This window comes from Macadamia integrifolia, chromosome 3 (assembly GCF_013358625.1).
Source record: "Macadamia integrifolia cultivar HAES 741 chromosome 3, SCU_Mint_v3, whole genome shotgun sequence".
NCBI lineage: Eukaryota > Viridiplantae > Streptophyta > Magnoliopsida > Proteales > Proteaceae > Macadamia > Macadamia integrifolia.
In genome coordinates, this window is record NC_056559.1 from 16,446,810 (window position 1) to 16,462,721 (window position 15,912).

Here is a 15,912-nt window from a genome sequence, read left to right on the forward strand (position 1 = left end):
GATTTGTACTTAATGTTCTTGATCTCTAACATCTCTAATACTCCTATACTCTACTTTGCCATCTATGATACTCTAATGCTTTACCCTCTCTGCTATATCACACTATGATCATTGCCATGTCATAGTTGTACAATTCTGATGACTTAGATTGTATTATGTTACAACAATGACAACACCACGTATACTATGTGTACAACAATAATAATAAATTTTTCCTAGTTTCTGATTTTCATTAATTGCATTTTTTTTTCCTTGAAAGACCAATAATTCTCTTATTGCTTTATTCCAAAACAACAAAATGCTTTGAAAGTGGATCATTTTAGGCATGTTAGTTTTCATGATATCTTTTACTTTAAAAAACATTTAAATAATAAAAAATAAATAAGTTATGTTATGCAACTTTAAAAACAGATGTCTAAAGCCTACGACAGAGCCGAATGGGGCTTCATTCATTTTGTTATGGAAACCCAAGGATTCAATAACCTATAATTGTGACTTGATTTTGAATTACATGTCCACTTACAAATATTCCATCAAACTTAGTGCATTTACCCCGTATATTCCCTCTAGAGGGCTTAGATAAGATGATCCGCTTTTCTTTTTTTCTTTTATTCATTATGGAAGGCCTATCCAGAAGAATGTTAGGGACTGCACAAGAAGGTCTCTTTAAAGGTATTAAGATTGGAATATTAACATCATCAAACTCGCACCTTTTCTTTGCTGATAATTGCTTCAATTTAAGAACCACAGAGAATGACTCCTTGGCCATTAAATCTATTCTTCAGTTTTTCTGATGATGTCTCCAGCCAACGAATAAATGTTGAAAGAATTGCCATTCAATTAAGTAAAAATTTCTATTTTCAAACACAACTCAGCCTTAAAGCTTTGGGTTTTAAATGTAATTTTGAGTCCATTTATAAAGATTTCAAATTTTCATCGATGGATCCAAAAGTTGGAACTTTTCCTTTTCAATTGCTAGATTGAAAGCTAAGTTGTCAACATAAAAAATGAGTTACCTATTTTTATAACAACGAGAACTACTCTGGTCAAGTCAATTTTGAACTCCATTCTAACTTATCAAATATCCCTCTTCAAACTACCCAAAGCAATTTGGAAAGAATTGGATTCTTCACAATATCATTTTTGGTCACTACATTCGATTCACAATCAAGTGTGTAGACCAAAAAAATATGCGCAGATTGGGTTTAAATAGTTCATATATATATTCATAATAAAGTCTTTACCATTCAAACTTTGTTGGAGAATTTCACAAAACCCCTCTTCTTTTTTTTCCCCCTCTTATGAGAAGCCTTTCTCTCCTTGGGTAAAGCATTTTTAAAAGCTAAATATTTCTCTAACATTGACTTCCTTAAGACTCAAAAGAGAAAACAATGTTCAAGATTTTGGCAAGGTATTTTCGATATTAAAGCTGTTTTTTTTTTTAAAGATACTACATTAGAGGATAGGCACAAATTCCAATATCGATATTTGATCTGATATTTGGATATAAGTCCTTCATTTCTGTTTCTGAGCTTCTAGACTTTTATAACTAGAATGTACCTCTTTTAGAGTCTTTATTTACTCACAATCTTGTAAGCCATATTGTAAGAATTATAGTTCCACAATCTGGAGTTCAAGATCTTCATTTTTTTTTAGGTGTTCTTTATACGAAAACTTTTATCTTAGCAAGAGATTTTTTTTTTTTTTTTTCAGAACATGCTTTCTGGAAGGTTACTCTACACCCAAAATTCGATATTTTTTTCTTTGGAAAAGTATAAATGATGGTCTGTTGACTAAGGACTTTGTTAATCATTTTTTACACACTAATCCTTTGTTGTAATGTAAACTGAATAATGAATCTTGTTGCCACTTGTTTTTCATTTGTCCATTCTCAAAAACGATTTGGTTAATAAGTCCGTTAAGGCTGAATATAGAAAGGTTGATAATAGCAACTTCTTTTCAGAGTTTAATGATTGATTTTATTGAAAAATAAAGAGTTTATTTATTTATTTATTTTTTAATTCAGATCTCTAGAGATTTATTAGTTATAGGTTCCATAATTATGTTTTTCATTTGGCATGAAAGAAATATAGTACTACTCAACAAGAAAAAACCTAATCCCATTCATGGAATGCATCTAACTTCATGTAAAACGCATCAAGAATAAAGAAATTTGGACAGATTCAGCTCAGTTAGAAAGGTGGTTGCAGACCGATCACTCTGTGGAATGGCATTGGTGTCTGTTTGCTTATCATCAGACAGTTACTTCTAAAATCTTTTTGATTTGTAATAATTTAATAAGTGTCGAGGGTACTCCCACGATAGACTAGTAGCAACTAGGTCAACTATCATGCAGATGGATAGGGAATATAAACAATTTGTGGTCTTTGAGTTTTTTATTAGCTCATTTTCTCACCAAAAAAAAAATAATAATAATAAAATAAATTATAGTTAGAATGCATTTTATTTTTTGTCACATCAAAGTGGATAAGTGGGAACCCAACTAGATAATCATGGTCAAATCCACTATTTCTGATTGGATTGCTCCTAAAGGAGGGCAAAACTGTGGTTGGGTTAGGATGGAAACAACATAAAAGATGACAGGTAAATTCACTGAGCAACAAATTCCTTGATGAAAATGGTTTTAGAAGGCTTTACATAAATAAAACGGGTATAGAAATGTGACTCGTTCACAAAACAAACAGAAAGTACACCTGACCTTTGATTTAAAGCCAAAGCTAGTTTTTGGCAGTATCACTCAGTTAAAAAACAGTCCATCTTGACATCGGTAACATCAAGTTGCAATATCTCTGCTCTGCAGCCTAAGATTGAACCAATGCTGCGAAACAAAGAGGGATATAAACAAGAAACAAATAAAAGCATTTAGTTCCACAATTCAAACTGCATTCATTAATTAGTATCAAATGTCCACCAAATAATAAAAAATGCAACATAGAATTAAAGCATCCATGGATTTAAATTGGGGGGTTGTTACCACAATGAGTTCATTCTATAGTTTTAGAAGTGGGATAAGTAAGACCTGCATCTAAGTCCGAGTATCTCATGGTCAGACTTATCACTTTCGTATAAACAACTTGGCCTATTCAACGAACTATTTCTATCTTGGAACTAAAACCAAATCCAGTAACACACACACACAAGCCCCAAATGGATTGTGCAAGTCAGTATCCATCCCCTCTTGGGTCTCAAAAAAATAAAAATAAAGAGAACAGAAATGAGATTGTTCAGATTAAAGAGTATATCAAGTATTATTACTGTTAAACCAAATATCCCATAACTGGATGTTCTTAACGAGCTAGTTGCAGAAAAATAAAACTGAAGGTTTAAATCATCACAGGAGCTACAAATATCAAGTTGTACAAAATAAACAAGATGTATGGATTTGATACATCCTACCTCGGGTGGGTCCGTCCAAAATCTCCATGAACAAATTCCTTGATATACGTTCCAGCCTGTGATTGGATATCAATAAAGTTTCAACTAAACAAGATTGGAAGACAGACAATATGACAAGATAATGTGCACTTGATGTTTGTAATCAGACTTGCATTTTTCAACAATCATCAAAAAGATAGCAATAGGAATGGCTCCTCAAGATTAAACTTAGTCATCTAGAATGTCCAATAAAAAACAAGTCTGGTGGTTGGGCTCATTGATCAAGCTGATGACCGATAGAAGCAGAAGTCTAAGGCTCCTCTGTCCTTTATATGCCAGTATTCCAAAAATGGGAGACCTTAAATTTATGTTTTACATGTTCATGTACTGCTCTTACAACTGTATATACATCTTGGTAGGAAGAGCGCATGTGAGCGTGAGGGTTAGCCAAGTCTGACACAGCGACAGGTACCCTCCATCCAATTTAATATAAAAACAAGATGGATGTGTTATAGCGTAAATAAATACCCACTTCACATAAATCACATTATGTTTCCACTTAAAAATGTGATTTTTTAAGTGATTACAATATAATTTGATATTCGTAAGGTCCCATTCTCACAAATCATTGAGCAATCATAATGTTCTTTTAGATAGAACAAAATTATTTATAGAAGTACCTGAGTACACAAATACAATAGAAAATACTGAGAGCTTCCAGTGATCCTCCCAACTTTCATCCTAATATCATAAACAAATTGTGGTCATTCATTCAGAACAAAATACATACTCCAGGAAATACACAAAATAATAATTTAAATATTCACACTAGGAAAGGCTCCTACCAATGTATAATCTTTTCACGTTCTAATGGACTTCGACGATGAAGTACCCTAATTGGGGTTCTCTGCAAAATACGCTGAGCAAGCACCAAAAAGAATGAGGAACATTATCATTTCACTGAAAAAGAACCCCACTCCCCCCCCCCCCTGAGATTGAGGTCATCAACGCAATCATAGAAAGAGTCAATAACCTGAGAATAGATGGGGTTTCCCCCATGTTTTTACGTGACTGTAACGGATTACATTGAAGTCTCCAGCAATTCCTCAAGGCTTGGTCCTGAGGAAAGGGCAAAGGATAGTAGGTCAGACCAAAGGGGGAGCCTGGGGGAAGCCTTATTGTGAGCATAAACGATAGAAAGAAAGTAGCTGAAGGGACCAGAGTGGTGAGAGATGGAGATATGGATGACTTGGGCAGAGGAGAATAGGCAATAGATGGACAGGAAGGAGGGGTCCCAAAGGATCCAGATCCTTCCGTTAAGACTGTGGAGGTAGTGGGAATGAAAGGACCAAGAGGTGGCAATCCACGAGGCAATCCAGGAGGCGTTAGCTTCCAAGATACAGGTTTCCAGAAGACAGCAACGATTGGACTATGAGGAGCGAATACAGGTTCTGATTTCAGCTTGCTTTTCTGAGGAGTTAAGACCTTGACATTCCAAATTGTCCAAGGAATCACTGGGAACCAAGGGAGGAGGGCATCGGACGCTTGGACAAGCTGCGAGGGGTTTTAGGGATGTTGGGACCCGTGGTGGATGGAGGCCGACGGTTATAACCGATGACAGGGGGGACAATGGTAGTGTTAGTGGATCTAGTAGCAACGGAGGAGGATTTTTTGGTTTGTTTTTTGTGGATGGAGGTGGGGGCCTTGTGGATGGAGTTCAGCTAGTGAATGGTATTAGGGATGGGATTGTATTGACTGACCAAAGGGTCCTCATCCAAAGAACTAGCCAAAGTGACTTCCATAGAACTATTCGGAGTAAAAGAAGCAGAATCTCAGGGAATTTCTTCAGAAGGCAAAGGTCTGAGTCTATTATGTTCTGCTCTGATCTGTTGTTAAAGCTCTGCAGACTTGGACTTTTAGTGGTATCTAGGGGAGGCCTTGGGGAGCAAGGAGGCGGTGCAAGGGCATCCTTGGAGAGGAGGCCGCACGGCCTTCAGAGGCCGGCATAGTTGAGCTTTCCAAAGGGTTGTCATTTAGATAAAGAGAGGCCTTCCAAGGCCAACGAAGAAGCAGGGTAAGCTTGAAGGCTGATGCAAGGAGCAAAGAGGCCTTCCAAGGCCAGCCGAGAAGTGGAGGTGACTTACAAGTAGAAGGAGAGGGCAGAGGGGCCTTCCAAGGCCTGCAGGGGATCACGGAGGCAGCCTGCAGACAAGGAAATAGTAGCTGGCAAGCAATCGTCAGTTGCAGAAGCAGTGGCGGAAGCTACGGAAGTGTCGGAATGGAGGTTGTAGTCTAGCAATTCAAAGTGACTGAGTAAAGCCTTGCAAGGAGGAGAACTAGCAGTAGCAGTAGCAGTGGCAGTGGCAGTGGCAGTGGCAGTGGCAGTGGCAGTGGCAGTGGCAGCGGCTATGACAATCGAAGTCGAGGGACTAGCCGAAGCAGGGCATGAGCAGTGACCAACAGGAGGACAGGGAGTTGCATTGTCAGGTGGAGAAGGAGAGGGAAGCGGGTTAGGAAGAGAGGGGTTGGGTGGGTTGGGTTAGGGAATGGGTAGGACTGGTTGATTAAAAGGATGGATCGAGTTGTATAGGTTCCCAGGCATAGAGGGTGATCCGCCAGGAATTTAGAAAATTTATTAAGTAGTTGAACCAGTAGGAATTGGTTCAACAGAATGAAGGGTGGTTCAGAGCTGGTTCAGTTTATTTGGGTGGGATAAGAATGTATGGAGGACAGGTTGCTCGCAGAAGGGCCTGCGACTACAAGGAGAGGCAGCAGAGGAGGTAGTGAGGTTTTGGGGATGGGAGCCAGATGATCCTGGGGAGAAGCAAGTCCACCCTGACAATCTAGAGGAGGAGATTCCAAAATAGGAAGAACCATAGTAGCATCAGAGGCGTGTAGTTCTGGAAGATCGCCGCCAATAGCCACATCAGGGTCTGCCATCTCAAGGATCGAGAATGGGTTATAACCAGTGGATAACGAAGCCGAAGGAGGACCGGAGGTCCTAGCATTCCAATCTTTCACCGGATCTGATTCGGTCGACTGAGAATGCCAATTTCTGGCACTAGTAGCTTGATCACCGGACGTGTCTTGGACAGAAGCTTGAGATTTTTCACAGAGTTGTTTTGTGTCCGAAACATTTGCAAAACGAGCAGCTTGGAGGAACCCAGTAGTATTTGACATCTTGAGCAAACGAATGGCCTCCAACGTCCATTTTTGTGATCGAGGATGGAAGGATTTGATCTGTTTGCACCTCTATACAGATTCTTGCAAAAGAGAGTATGTCCATCATTTTGGTTCTTTTGTCGGAGTAGAGGGGTTTTCCGATGAGGGAGTTGACTAGACTAAGTCCCATAATGCACCAATAGTGAAGGGGGAGATTGGGGAAGACAACCCACAACAGGATGGAGCCATGGAGGTGGGTTCAGTTCTGTTAAACGATGTATGTTCATCCCATTGTCTTAGAAAGATTGGTTTCTTCCCAACATATCAAGGTCCTCTATCAACGGCAGTGGCTTTTTTGGAGTCAGCATCGAAGTTGAAAATGAAAGTCCCATTATCTAGCATGTATGTGGACAAGGAGCAAACCGATTTCCATTGGTTCATAAGGGAGAATTTGACGACGGAGAAAGGAGGTCTACTACACAGTTCTTCCACTTCAGAATCTCTAAGTAAAGAAAGCCAGGTGGACAAAGGCCAATGGGAGAGGAGTTGTGGATAACCGGAGGAAGATAGAAGAGGGTATGGCCGGCAGTCGGAGGAATGGAGGCGGCATTTGGGATGGGGAGGAGTTAGAGACGATTGAACTCCAAGAGCGAAGCTCAGAAGGAGAAGGATCAAGAGGAGGGGGCGGGGATGGAAAGGGGGATGGGGAAGAGCTAGGCAGGGGGCAATCAGAGAGAGGTCGAAGGTTTTTGGTGGGGATGGGAGGGGTGCCGGCGGTTGGGGCCACTGGAGAAGGGGCATGGGTGGTCACGGGAGGGGTCCCATGCTCAAACAAGGATTTTTCCCATGTACAGCTAAATTTTATAATGCTGCATTTGCTAGTCCAGCCACAATTATTATTACTAGAATTTTCCATTTTATCGCCAAGATTCCTCATAGAGACATTCATCTTGTAACATATTAGCCGCAGGGGTGTGGTGGTGGGGGAGGAGTGGGATGTAACCATTGCTTAATAGGGCCCAATGTCCAACAAAATTCCTTCTCCACACCAGCCCTCCCCAAAAAAGAGAAGGGGAAAAAACCCTTCCCAGACAAGTAATCCTGTGTATATCTTCCAAAAGGGGGGGGGGGGGGGGCAAAATTTAGTTCACAATGATTTGTTCCAAATCCTTCATTACTCACCATATCCTTAAATGAAGATATAGTTTGTAGGTCCTCTTCCTCAAGTGGGCGAGAAATCCACACAAGTGCCGCATATTGTTTCTACATGGAACATGAAGAACTGTAAAATAACCTGACCTTTCTAATGATAGTTCATATATTTGCTCAAATGAAAATAAATTGTACTAAATAGCAGAACATGACTATATGTTAAACATCAGGGACTGAAAACCTGCTTCTCTGCCTCTCCTTCCCGCATCAAATTCCACCCTTGATTCCCTACAACCTTGAGGTTTTTCACTGCAACCTGAAACCAGAAATGTTCGTTTGTGAAATTGTAAAATTAATTTAGATAACTATATCAACTAGACCTTCAATTAGGCATTGAACTCACTAATCTGTCTTCCAAGTTGTTTATTTTCTGTTCCATTTGTTTGACAGCCACACAAGATGGAACATCACGTGCATTTTGCACTTCAATCAGGAAAGGCCGACCTGAACCCAACATCCGGACCTACACAAGATGTTATTCCATCAATCAGAAGGCATTCACTAAATTCATGTTCAACGCAAAAGAAAACAGATTTGCAGTACATCAATATCCTCTCTACCGGCTGCATGGAACTTGTAGTCGTCACCTCGTAATAGAGGAACTATGTTGCCTCCAATTATCTCCTGCAGAGTAAACAGAAAGTCAGTAAATCACAGCTTCCCTCATTACAGATGGCAAGAATCAATAACCAAAGTATCTGACAATACCTCAACAGATGCTTGTCCCATTCTTTCATCATCAATAATCCACCGTGATTGACTCACATTTCTAGAATACTGTAGTTAAGAAATTAGCATGATTAGTTAAATATTGACAGTAGTATATAAACATTAATATTTTGGGGAAGCTTGAAAAGAGTTTTCTGATGTAGAGTCTGTTGAGATTTGGGGAGTTATAGAGTTATAATCCCACATTGGTTTGTTCTAGTCCTTGGTGCTTTCATATACTTGATGAGTTCTCTCCATCTAATACCTTAAGGCTTTGGGTTGGACCCTCCAACATGATATTAGAGCCCAGTCTCTTTGTTATCATCCCTAAGTTGTTCGTCCACGTGTAGAAACAGGCATCTCGAAGTTACACATGAGGGAGAGTGTTGAGAGTTTGGGAGTTATATAGTCCCACATCGGTTTTTCTGGTCCTTGGTGCTTTCATATACTTCGAACCTCCAACGAAATCCATTGAACTTAGGTCCAGATGGGGGGACTGGATTAAACCATATCAGTGTTTTTGAGGCTAAGGTCAATGAACCATAATTTAATACTTCATAGTGGAATTCATCCTATTTGGAGTATTCCACTTTTCTAATAGAATTCATTAACACTGATTTAAAAAAATATATATATATATATATTCTGAAACTTTGTTGTACAAACTTGCAGAGCAAGTCTTGTAGATGAACACTACCATTAAATTTAGATTTAAGTTTGTAGTAAGGTCAAGGTTTAAAATATCAATATAGGGTATTGTATTGGAAAGGTGAATTTAAGAGATGTATTGCATCATATTGTATCAAAAAGACGCAAGATACGCTAGGAAATGGTCAAGAAACCATGGATGTGCCTATGATACATGCAAAATACAGTTTTGAAGCATAAAATACCTTATTATGCAATATGTAAATATACATCAGTTTGATGCAAGGATTTGAGTTTCTCTTTACTTAATCTAGTGATGCATAACACACAAACACACAGACAAAAAAAAAAAAAAAAAAAGATCTACAATTTGACCTTTTTTTGCCCAAATCTGTTTCAATCTATAATTTGAGAACTGTAAACCCCAAAACTTGTTGAATTGGTGAAGATTAATGTTGTCTTTTTATGCTAGAATATTTCTCCAAACTCAAATCAAAGAGAAAAACAAGTTTCCAAGGCCTATGCTTGTTCTTGGTTTCATATCTCCTCACAGATTCTGTTTTGCAAGTTTAAAGGAGGCATACGAGTGTTTCTCACCTGTATCAATCTGTATCAGATCGTATTGGTCCCGTATCAGACTATGTTGAACCGTATCAGTCGATACAATCATTTTTTGTTATATATCATATCGGTACCATATTGTATTGAGGCCTTCTGATACCGATATGTACCAGTCCACATGATACAATACTTTAAACCTTGGGTAAGGTCTCTATACTCAGTGAGAGGGTAGCCCATTTCTTGTGATGGAGAAATACACTTGTTCTGCAATTTGTGATTTATGAAACATAGCTCATACGTACATAAATACATACTGCATTAAGGAGCAACTTATCATAATAAATGACTCAGTTAGCTATGTAAGAACAAATGAAAAACATATCCTCAAGTCCAGTTTTGGTGGTCAAGGGCGTGTGCGCGCGGGGGGCGGGGGTGCTCGAGTTTCTCAGAAAAGGAAATGAAACATGGATCACTATACCTTCAAGTACCTCCCACCAATATAGATAGGTGTCCTGTAGCAAAGAAATGCCATGTGACATGGCTGGTTGACCTAGAAAAGTCCCCACCAAAATAAATAAATAAATAAATAAATAAGTGAACAGATTGAACTTTGAAGCCATATAGACGAAAAATCAATAACAAATAAATATTTGAAAGATGATGATGTTAGTCATTAAAAGCATATTATTTACATCAGCAAAGTTTCTCCAACAAATATTGTAGAACTTTCCTTTTTGGGACTCCACAAGAGTATTCTAATTTGATGGTTTATGAGCTACATGGCAAGCTCGATTCGATAGAGAAGTTATATGCTTATAATAGAATTACCCTCTCTGGTGGCAATGTGAAGCGTTCACAAAATAAATGGTCTGGCAACCCATCGAGAGACCTGCGAAAGACTGCATCCGCTTCACAGGCAGACTGTTCAGAAAACTCTGAGTCAAGTGCAATCAAGCTGTCCTCTGAGCCTGTTCCAAACTGAAGTCATTTTCGTATTCAGGAGGTAAAGTATTATCTAGATCAATATTATCTGGCAGATTAATGAAGCAAAATCAGAAGCCCATAACATCTGTAAATTCTAATATGTATCAGAATATAGTCAACTCAGCTAAACATTTCCCCTACTAAACATTTATCATTTGTTTAAAACCATATAAATAGTTAAACCTAGGCATCCACATCTTTTCTCACTACTTCTCCCCAGGTAATCTTTGGCCTACCCCTATTCTTTCAGCTCCTGTAACCTGCAAACTACCTCTGTTCCTTACCAGCACAATGAATGGCCTCAGACTTATCAGAATATCTATAATGTAAGATCGATAAACCAATAAAAAAACCCCATTCTCTGACTTAAAAAGAATAAAATAATGAGTGACAGTATTGGACAAATCTGATATTGTTCAGTAAAGAGGAATAAACTGGTCTAGTGGTTTCCATTCTTGGATAAACAAACTTCAACATGCCAACGTCATGGTTTTTAACTTCTACATGGTCTCATCTTATTTCTATAGCAAATACCATTTTTCATTGGTTCGTTAATCTCAGGCATATTTTCCTTTCAAATTTGCAATTAATTTTGTAATTCGACAATGATTCTCAAAGGAAATGTAACAGAAAGATCAATGCTCACCAACCAAAATTTTTCTACAACAAAATTAGAGCCTACTGAGAATCTTATGGATCTTTTGGGTTTTTAATTTTATTTATTTATTTATTATTCATTCCCCTGAGGCAAGAGACAGTTATCTAACTCCAACTCTCAGCCAGATTCTCCTCATGGGAGACACTAGGAGAACAATTTTGACAAATATTATTAGTTAGCCAAATTTCTAGAAGAGGTGGCATTATGGTTTCCATAGACACATAAGGACATACAAAAGCAAGTAACATGGATTGCAAAACCAAAACAATAATCCAAGAAAAATTCTTCAACATGAGTTTCAAGAAGCATAACAGAGCTCTCAGAAGTTAGGTTCACCACACTGAGAATGAGGTTCCTAAGCAATACTATAAAGAACTAGCCCTAAGAAGGTAAGGCCTCCTAATGCAGGAGTAGATTACAAATAAACTACCCCAACAGTTTATAAACCTCAAACAAGACAAATAAGACCAGGAAACAAGGGAATAAGACCATCAAATAAACCCATAAGGGTACAATACCAATATAGGAGCAAAACCAGCCCAAAACCCAACCTGATAGGAGAGAGAAAAACCTGCAATATGGCTCGAAAGAGAGAGGTGCGGCCAGGTCTGTTGGGCTCCAATTGAACTGCACTCTTGGGCGTAAGTAGTCCCTAGGAAGGGTACAAAAACCTAAAAATTTGAAAGACTTCCGACGGTCGGTTGTTGAGATATTAACTTTCTTGAAAACCAAACCTAGGAGAGAGAATTTGTCAGAATTCTACAGGGACAGCAGCTGGTAGCCTTGAATGGTTCTTCCAAGATGGATCGATTGATCCACTAATGATGTGGAACAGCCCCTAGCAACACCAAGCAGATCAGACTTCAGATGGAGGAGATATTAGAGATCGATTGGACTTCAAAACTGGAATTCCTTTACTGGTCGATTCTGATTTAATAAGGCTGAAAACTCTCTCTTGGAAATCTCATAATAACAATAATTTAGAACAGAAAATAGTAATGAAAACTAAGAAAAAAAAACAAGATGGAGGGTTAAGAAGGATGAAAGATAATAAAGGAATGAGTATCTCACCCCTCCGGTTTTGGGTATCACACCCCTCAAAGGTTTAGGCATCTCACCTCTCAATAACAGCTTTTTAGCTAAAGAGTAATCACTCAATAATTTATTCATTCAAATTTGAGAGTTGATTACATAAGTTCTTCTATTTAAAGAGGGCAGAAGAGCAATCCTAATATAATTAGGAGCTAGTTTCCAAATAGGACTAGACAGTCTAATGGGACTTGGACTCATAATAGGACTAAACTAGAACTCCAACATGGAGTAGGACTAGAACTTCAACATATAGTAGGTAACTAACTAGTCATTCACTAATAGGGAAACCTAAACTGACTCAAATTGAATTAACAAAGGAAATAAACTCAAAATAGGACTCTAACTAAATTAGTGAATTAAATCCCGTTTTTCTACTTTCTATCCATATTTTAGGCTCATTAAAGTGGATCATTACAAAGAAAACCCATGGGATCAAAGGCCCAACACAAACATAACCCAACCCAAGGCTTATCTGCAATAAAAATAAGCCCATTAAGTGACTTATTTGCATCAATTCTCCCTCTCTTAGAAAAAATTCGTCCTCAAATTTTGTAGAGTGTGAGGGCAATTATATCATGGTACACATCCCTCTTCAAGCCGTAGAAAAATCAGGTAACTCTTTGATAATAAAGATGTAGTCTATAATGTGAGGAGCTCGATCTTCAAGATACTTTAATGAGATGATGAACTCTACATGTTTAACCTCAAGGTCTTTAGATGTATCTATGAGGTCGTCTTCTAGCACATCCTTTATTTTCTCTTCTTCGATCATAGGCTCTTCAATCCTTTGTCTTTATCGTTTGCAGTCTCCTCAATGGTTTTATCAACTATTACTTCAATCTTGAACCCTTTAGGATCTTCCGCTTGGTTGTCCATAATCACCATAGTTGTTGTAGCATTAATCTTTTTGGGTTCGATCTCTTTGTCGACCACTGTGACCATGTCGCTTTCGATTTCATCCACATGAATACCACTAATAGGAACATTAATGACCAACTCTTTCTCAATAATAGCAATCTTATGACATGTGGGTGGCTTTTGGGAATCTAGTGGAAGGAAGTACATGCTTCGTTCATGCTTAAATAGGTACATGCCTGCCAACTCGTATTGCATCTCGTCCCACGTTCTAGGTTTACGTCCTTAAGCTTGAAGTTGCCTTTCACAGATTCTCCATTGCATTCAAACACAATCACTCATCTGGGAACATACATATTGGAGTTTTTGTCTCTGTTAAGTTGTAGTTGTTAAAGTACACGTCCAATTCATACACCCATTCAAGAAATTCCCCACGAAAATAACGTGGCTGAGCATTAACTTGGGCAATAGTAGCCTAAGTATTGGAGTGAGCAGCAGTAGACTCTCTTAGTTCTGCCAGTTATTGAGCATGACCATCCATCTTTACAGTCAAGGGTTGTATGGATTGCCACACATCTTCCAGAATGATTTGTTTGGAGCTTTCTTCAGCCATAGCTCTGATACCACTTAATGCAGGAGTAGATTACAAGCAAACTACCCCAGTAGTTTATAAACCCGAAACAAGACAAATTGGACCAGTAAACAAGGGAAAAAGACCATCAAATAAACCCCTAAGGGTACAATACCAATATAAGAGCAAAACTAGCCCAAAATCCAACATGATAGCAGAGAGAAAGACATGCAATATGGCTGGACAGAGAGAGGTGCGGCCAGGTCTATAGGGCTCCAATTGAGCTGCACTCTTGGGCGTAAGTAGTCCCTCGGAAGGGTACAAAAACCTAAAAATTTGAAGGACTTCTGATGGTCGGTTGCTGAGATATTCACTTTCTTGAAAATCAAACCTAGGAGAGAGAATTTGTTAGAATTCTGCAGGGACAGCATCTGGTAGCCTTGAATGGTTCTTCTAAGATGGATCGATTGATCCACTAATGATGTGGAACAGCCCCTAGCAAGATCAGGCAGATCAAACTTCAGATGGAGGATATATTGGAGATCGATTGGACTTCAAAACTGGAATTCCTTTGTTGGTCGATTCTAATTTAATAGGGCTTGCAAATCTGAAAACTCTCTCTTGGAAATCTCACAACAATAATTAAGAATAGAATATAGTAATGGAAACTAAGAAATAAAAAACAAAATGGAGGGTTGAAAAGGATGAAAGATAATAAAGGAATGGGTATCTCACCCCTCAGGTTTTGGGTATCACATGCCTCAAAGGTTTAGGCATCTCACCTCTCAATAACAGTTTTTTAGCTAAAGAGTAATCACTTAATAATTCATTCATTCAAATCTGAGAATTGATTACATAAGCTCTTCTATTTAAAGATGGTAGAATAGCAATCCTAAGTTCCTAACATAACTAGGAGCTAGTTTCCAAATAGGACTAGACACTCCTAGTGGGACTTGGACTCATAATAGGACGACTAAAACTCCAACATGGAGTAGGACTAGAACTTTAACATGGAGTAAGTAACTAACTAGTTATTCACTAATAGGGAAACCTAAACTGACTTAAACTAAAATAACAAAGGAAATAAACTCAAAACAGCACTCTAACTAAACTAATGAATTAAATTCCATTTTCCCACTTTCTACCCATATTTTAGGCCCATTACAAAGAAAACTCATGGGATCAAAGGCCCAACCCATACATAACCCAACCCAAGGCTTATTTGCAATAAAATAAGCTCATTAAGTGACTTATCTGCATCACCCCCAAGCATTTTATTTTTTATTTTTATTTTTTGACCATCTAAGCAAGTTGTATTTCATTGATGAGAAACCACCAAAAAATGACCCGGTTGTATAGAGCACTAAATGATGCATGAATGATGAAACAGGCTATTACTTGGTTTGGAAAACTAAGCAATAATTTGATTTTAACACTACTGTTACAGGTCTCTCATTTCAACTCATTCAAAATGGAAAATGCATCCCAAGTGAATGCTATGTGTTCGCTACTGTTTCACCTAAAAGCTTGAATTGTTAGGGACGTGCAGGTTAATGTATACATCAACACTATGTAACAAGAATGGTACATTTTGAAATTGGGAGAGGGTTCTCTGAGCAAGCGGCATCAATGAGATGCTGTGGAATGGGATCACACATAGGAGACGACAGCAAGGTCATTTCATCTGAAGAGGAGATATATATATATATATATATAGAGAGAGAGAGAGAGGGTGCTACCGTACCCTCCCTTGGTGGCAGAACCTTTCCCCTTCAAAATTTTACCATATTGGAGATCTGTGCTGTTTCATGTTGAACACCGACATTTCTGTTCCTATATAAGCCTATTTATTTTCAATCTGGGTCCATATCAAACATGGAAACCTGTTGCCATGCCCTTGAAAAAAATGTATGAGGTACGCTATAGCATTCTTCAATAACCAAGTATCATCAAGAACAAATCTAAAAATGAAGGTGTCTCATTATTCAGATTGCATTGTCACCAAAGCAAAATGGAAGAGCTCTTGTTTGGACCACAGATGTAACACGGTTGATGTATAATTAAG

At 38.3% G+C, this 15,912-nt stretch overlaps 1 protein-coding gene across 2 annotated transcripts in view; it reads right to left on the minus strand.

Moving 5' to 3' along the window:
* Nucleotides 1–2,609: 2,609 nt before the first annotated feature.
* The window catches only part of LOC122074468 (tRNA pseudouridine synthase Pus10), a 21,902-nt gene continuing 8,599 nt past the window's right edge, over nucleotides 2,610–15,912 (minus strand). Inside the window, exons 4-14 of one of the 2 annotated variants that reach the window (XM_042639296.1) lie at nucleotides 10,516–10,665; nucleotides 10,166–10,237; nucleotides 8,479–8,547; nucleotides 8,314–8,394; nucleotides 8,114–8,233; nucleotides 7,952–8,026; nucleotides 7,741–7,821; nucleotides 4,242–4,315; nucleotides 4,077–4,137; nucleotides 3,418–3,473; nucleotides 2,610–2,839 (exon numbers count right to left, since the gene is read on the minus strand). In XM_042639296.1, coding sequence (XP_042495230.1) covers nucleotides 2,755–2,839; nucleotides 3,418–3,473; nucleotides 4,077–4,137; nucleotides 4,242–4,315; nucleotides 7,741–7,821; nucleotides 7,952–8,026; nucleotides 8,114–8,233; nucleotides 8,314–8,394; nucleotides 8,479–8,547; nucleotides 10,166–10,237; nucleotides 10,516–10,665 — 924 coding nt within the window. In that variant the 3' untranslated portion in view covers nucleotides 2,610–2,754. The remainder of the gene's footprint in view (nucleotides 2,840–3,417; nucleotides 3,474–4,076; nucleotides 4,138–4,241; nucleotides 4,316–7,740; nucleotides 7,822–7,951; nucleotides 8,027–8,113; nucleotides 8,234–8,313; nucleotides 8,395–8,478; nucleotides 8,548–10,165; nucleotides 10,238–10,515; nucleotides 10,666–15,912) is intronic. The other variant, XM_042639297.1, reaches the window with a different exon arrangement.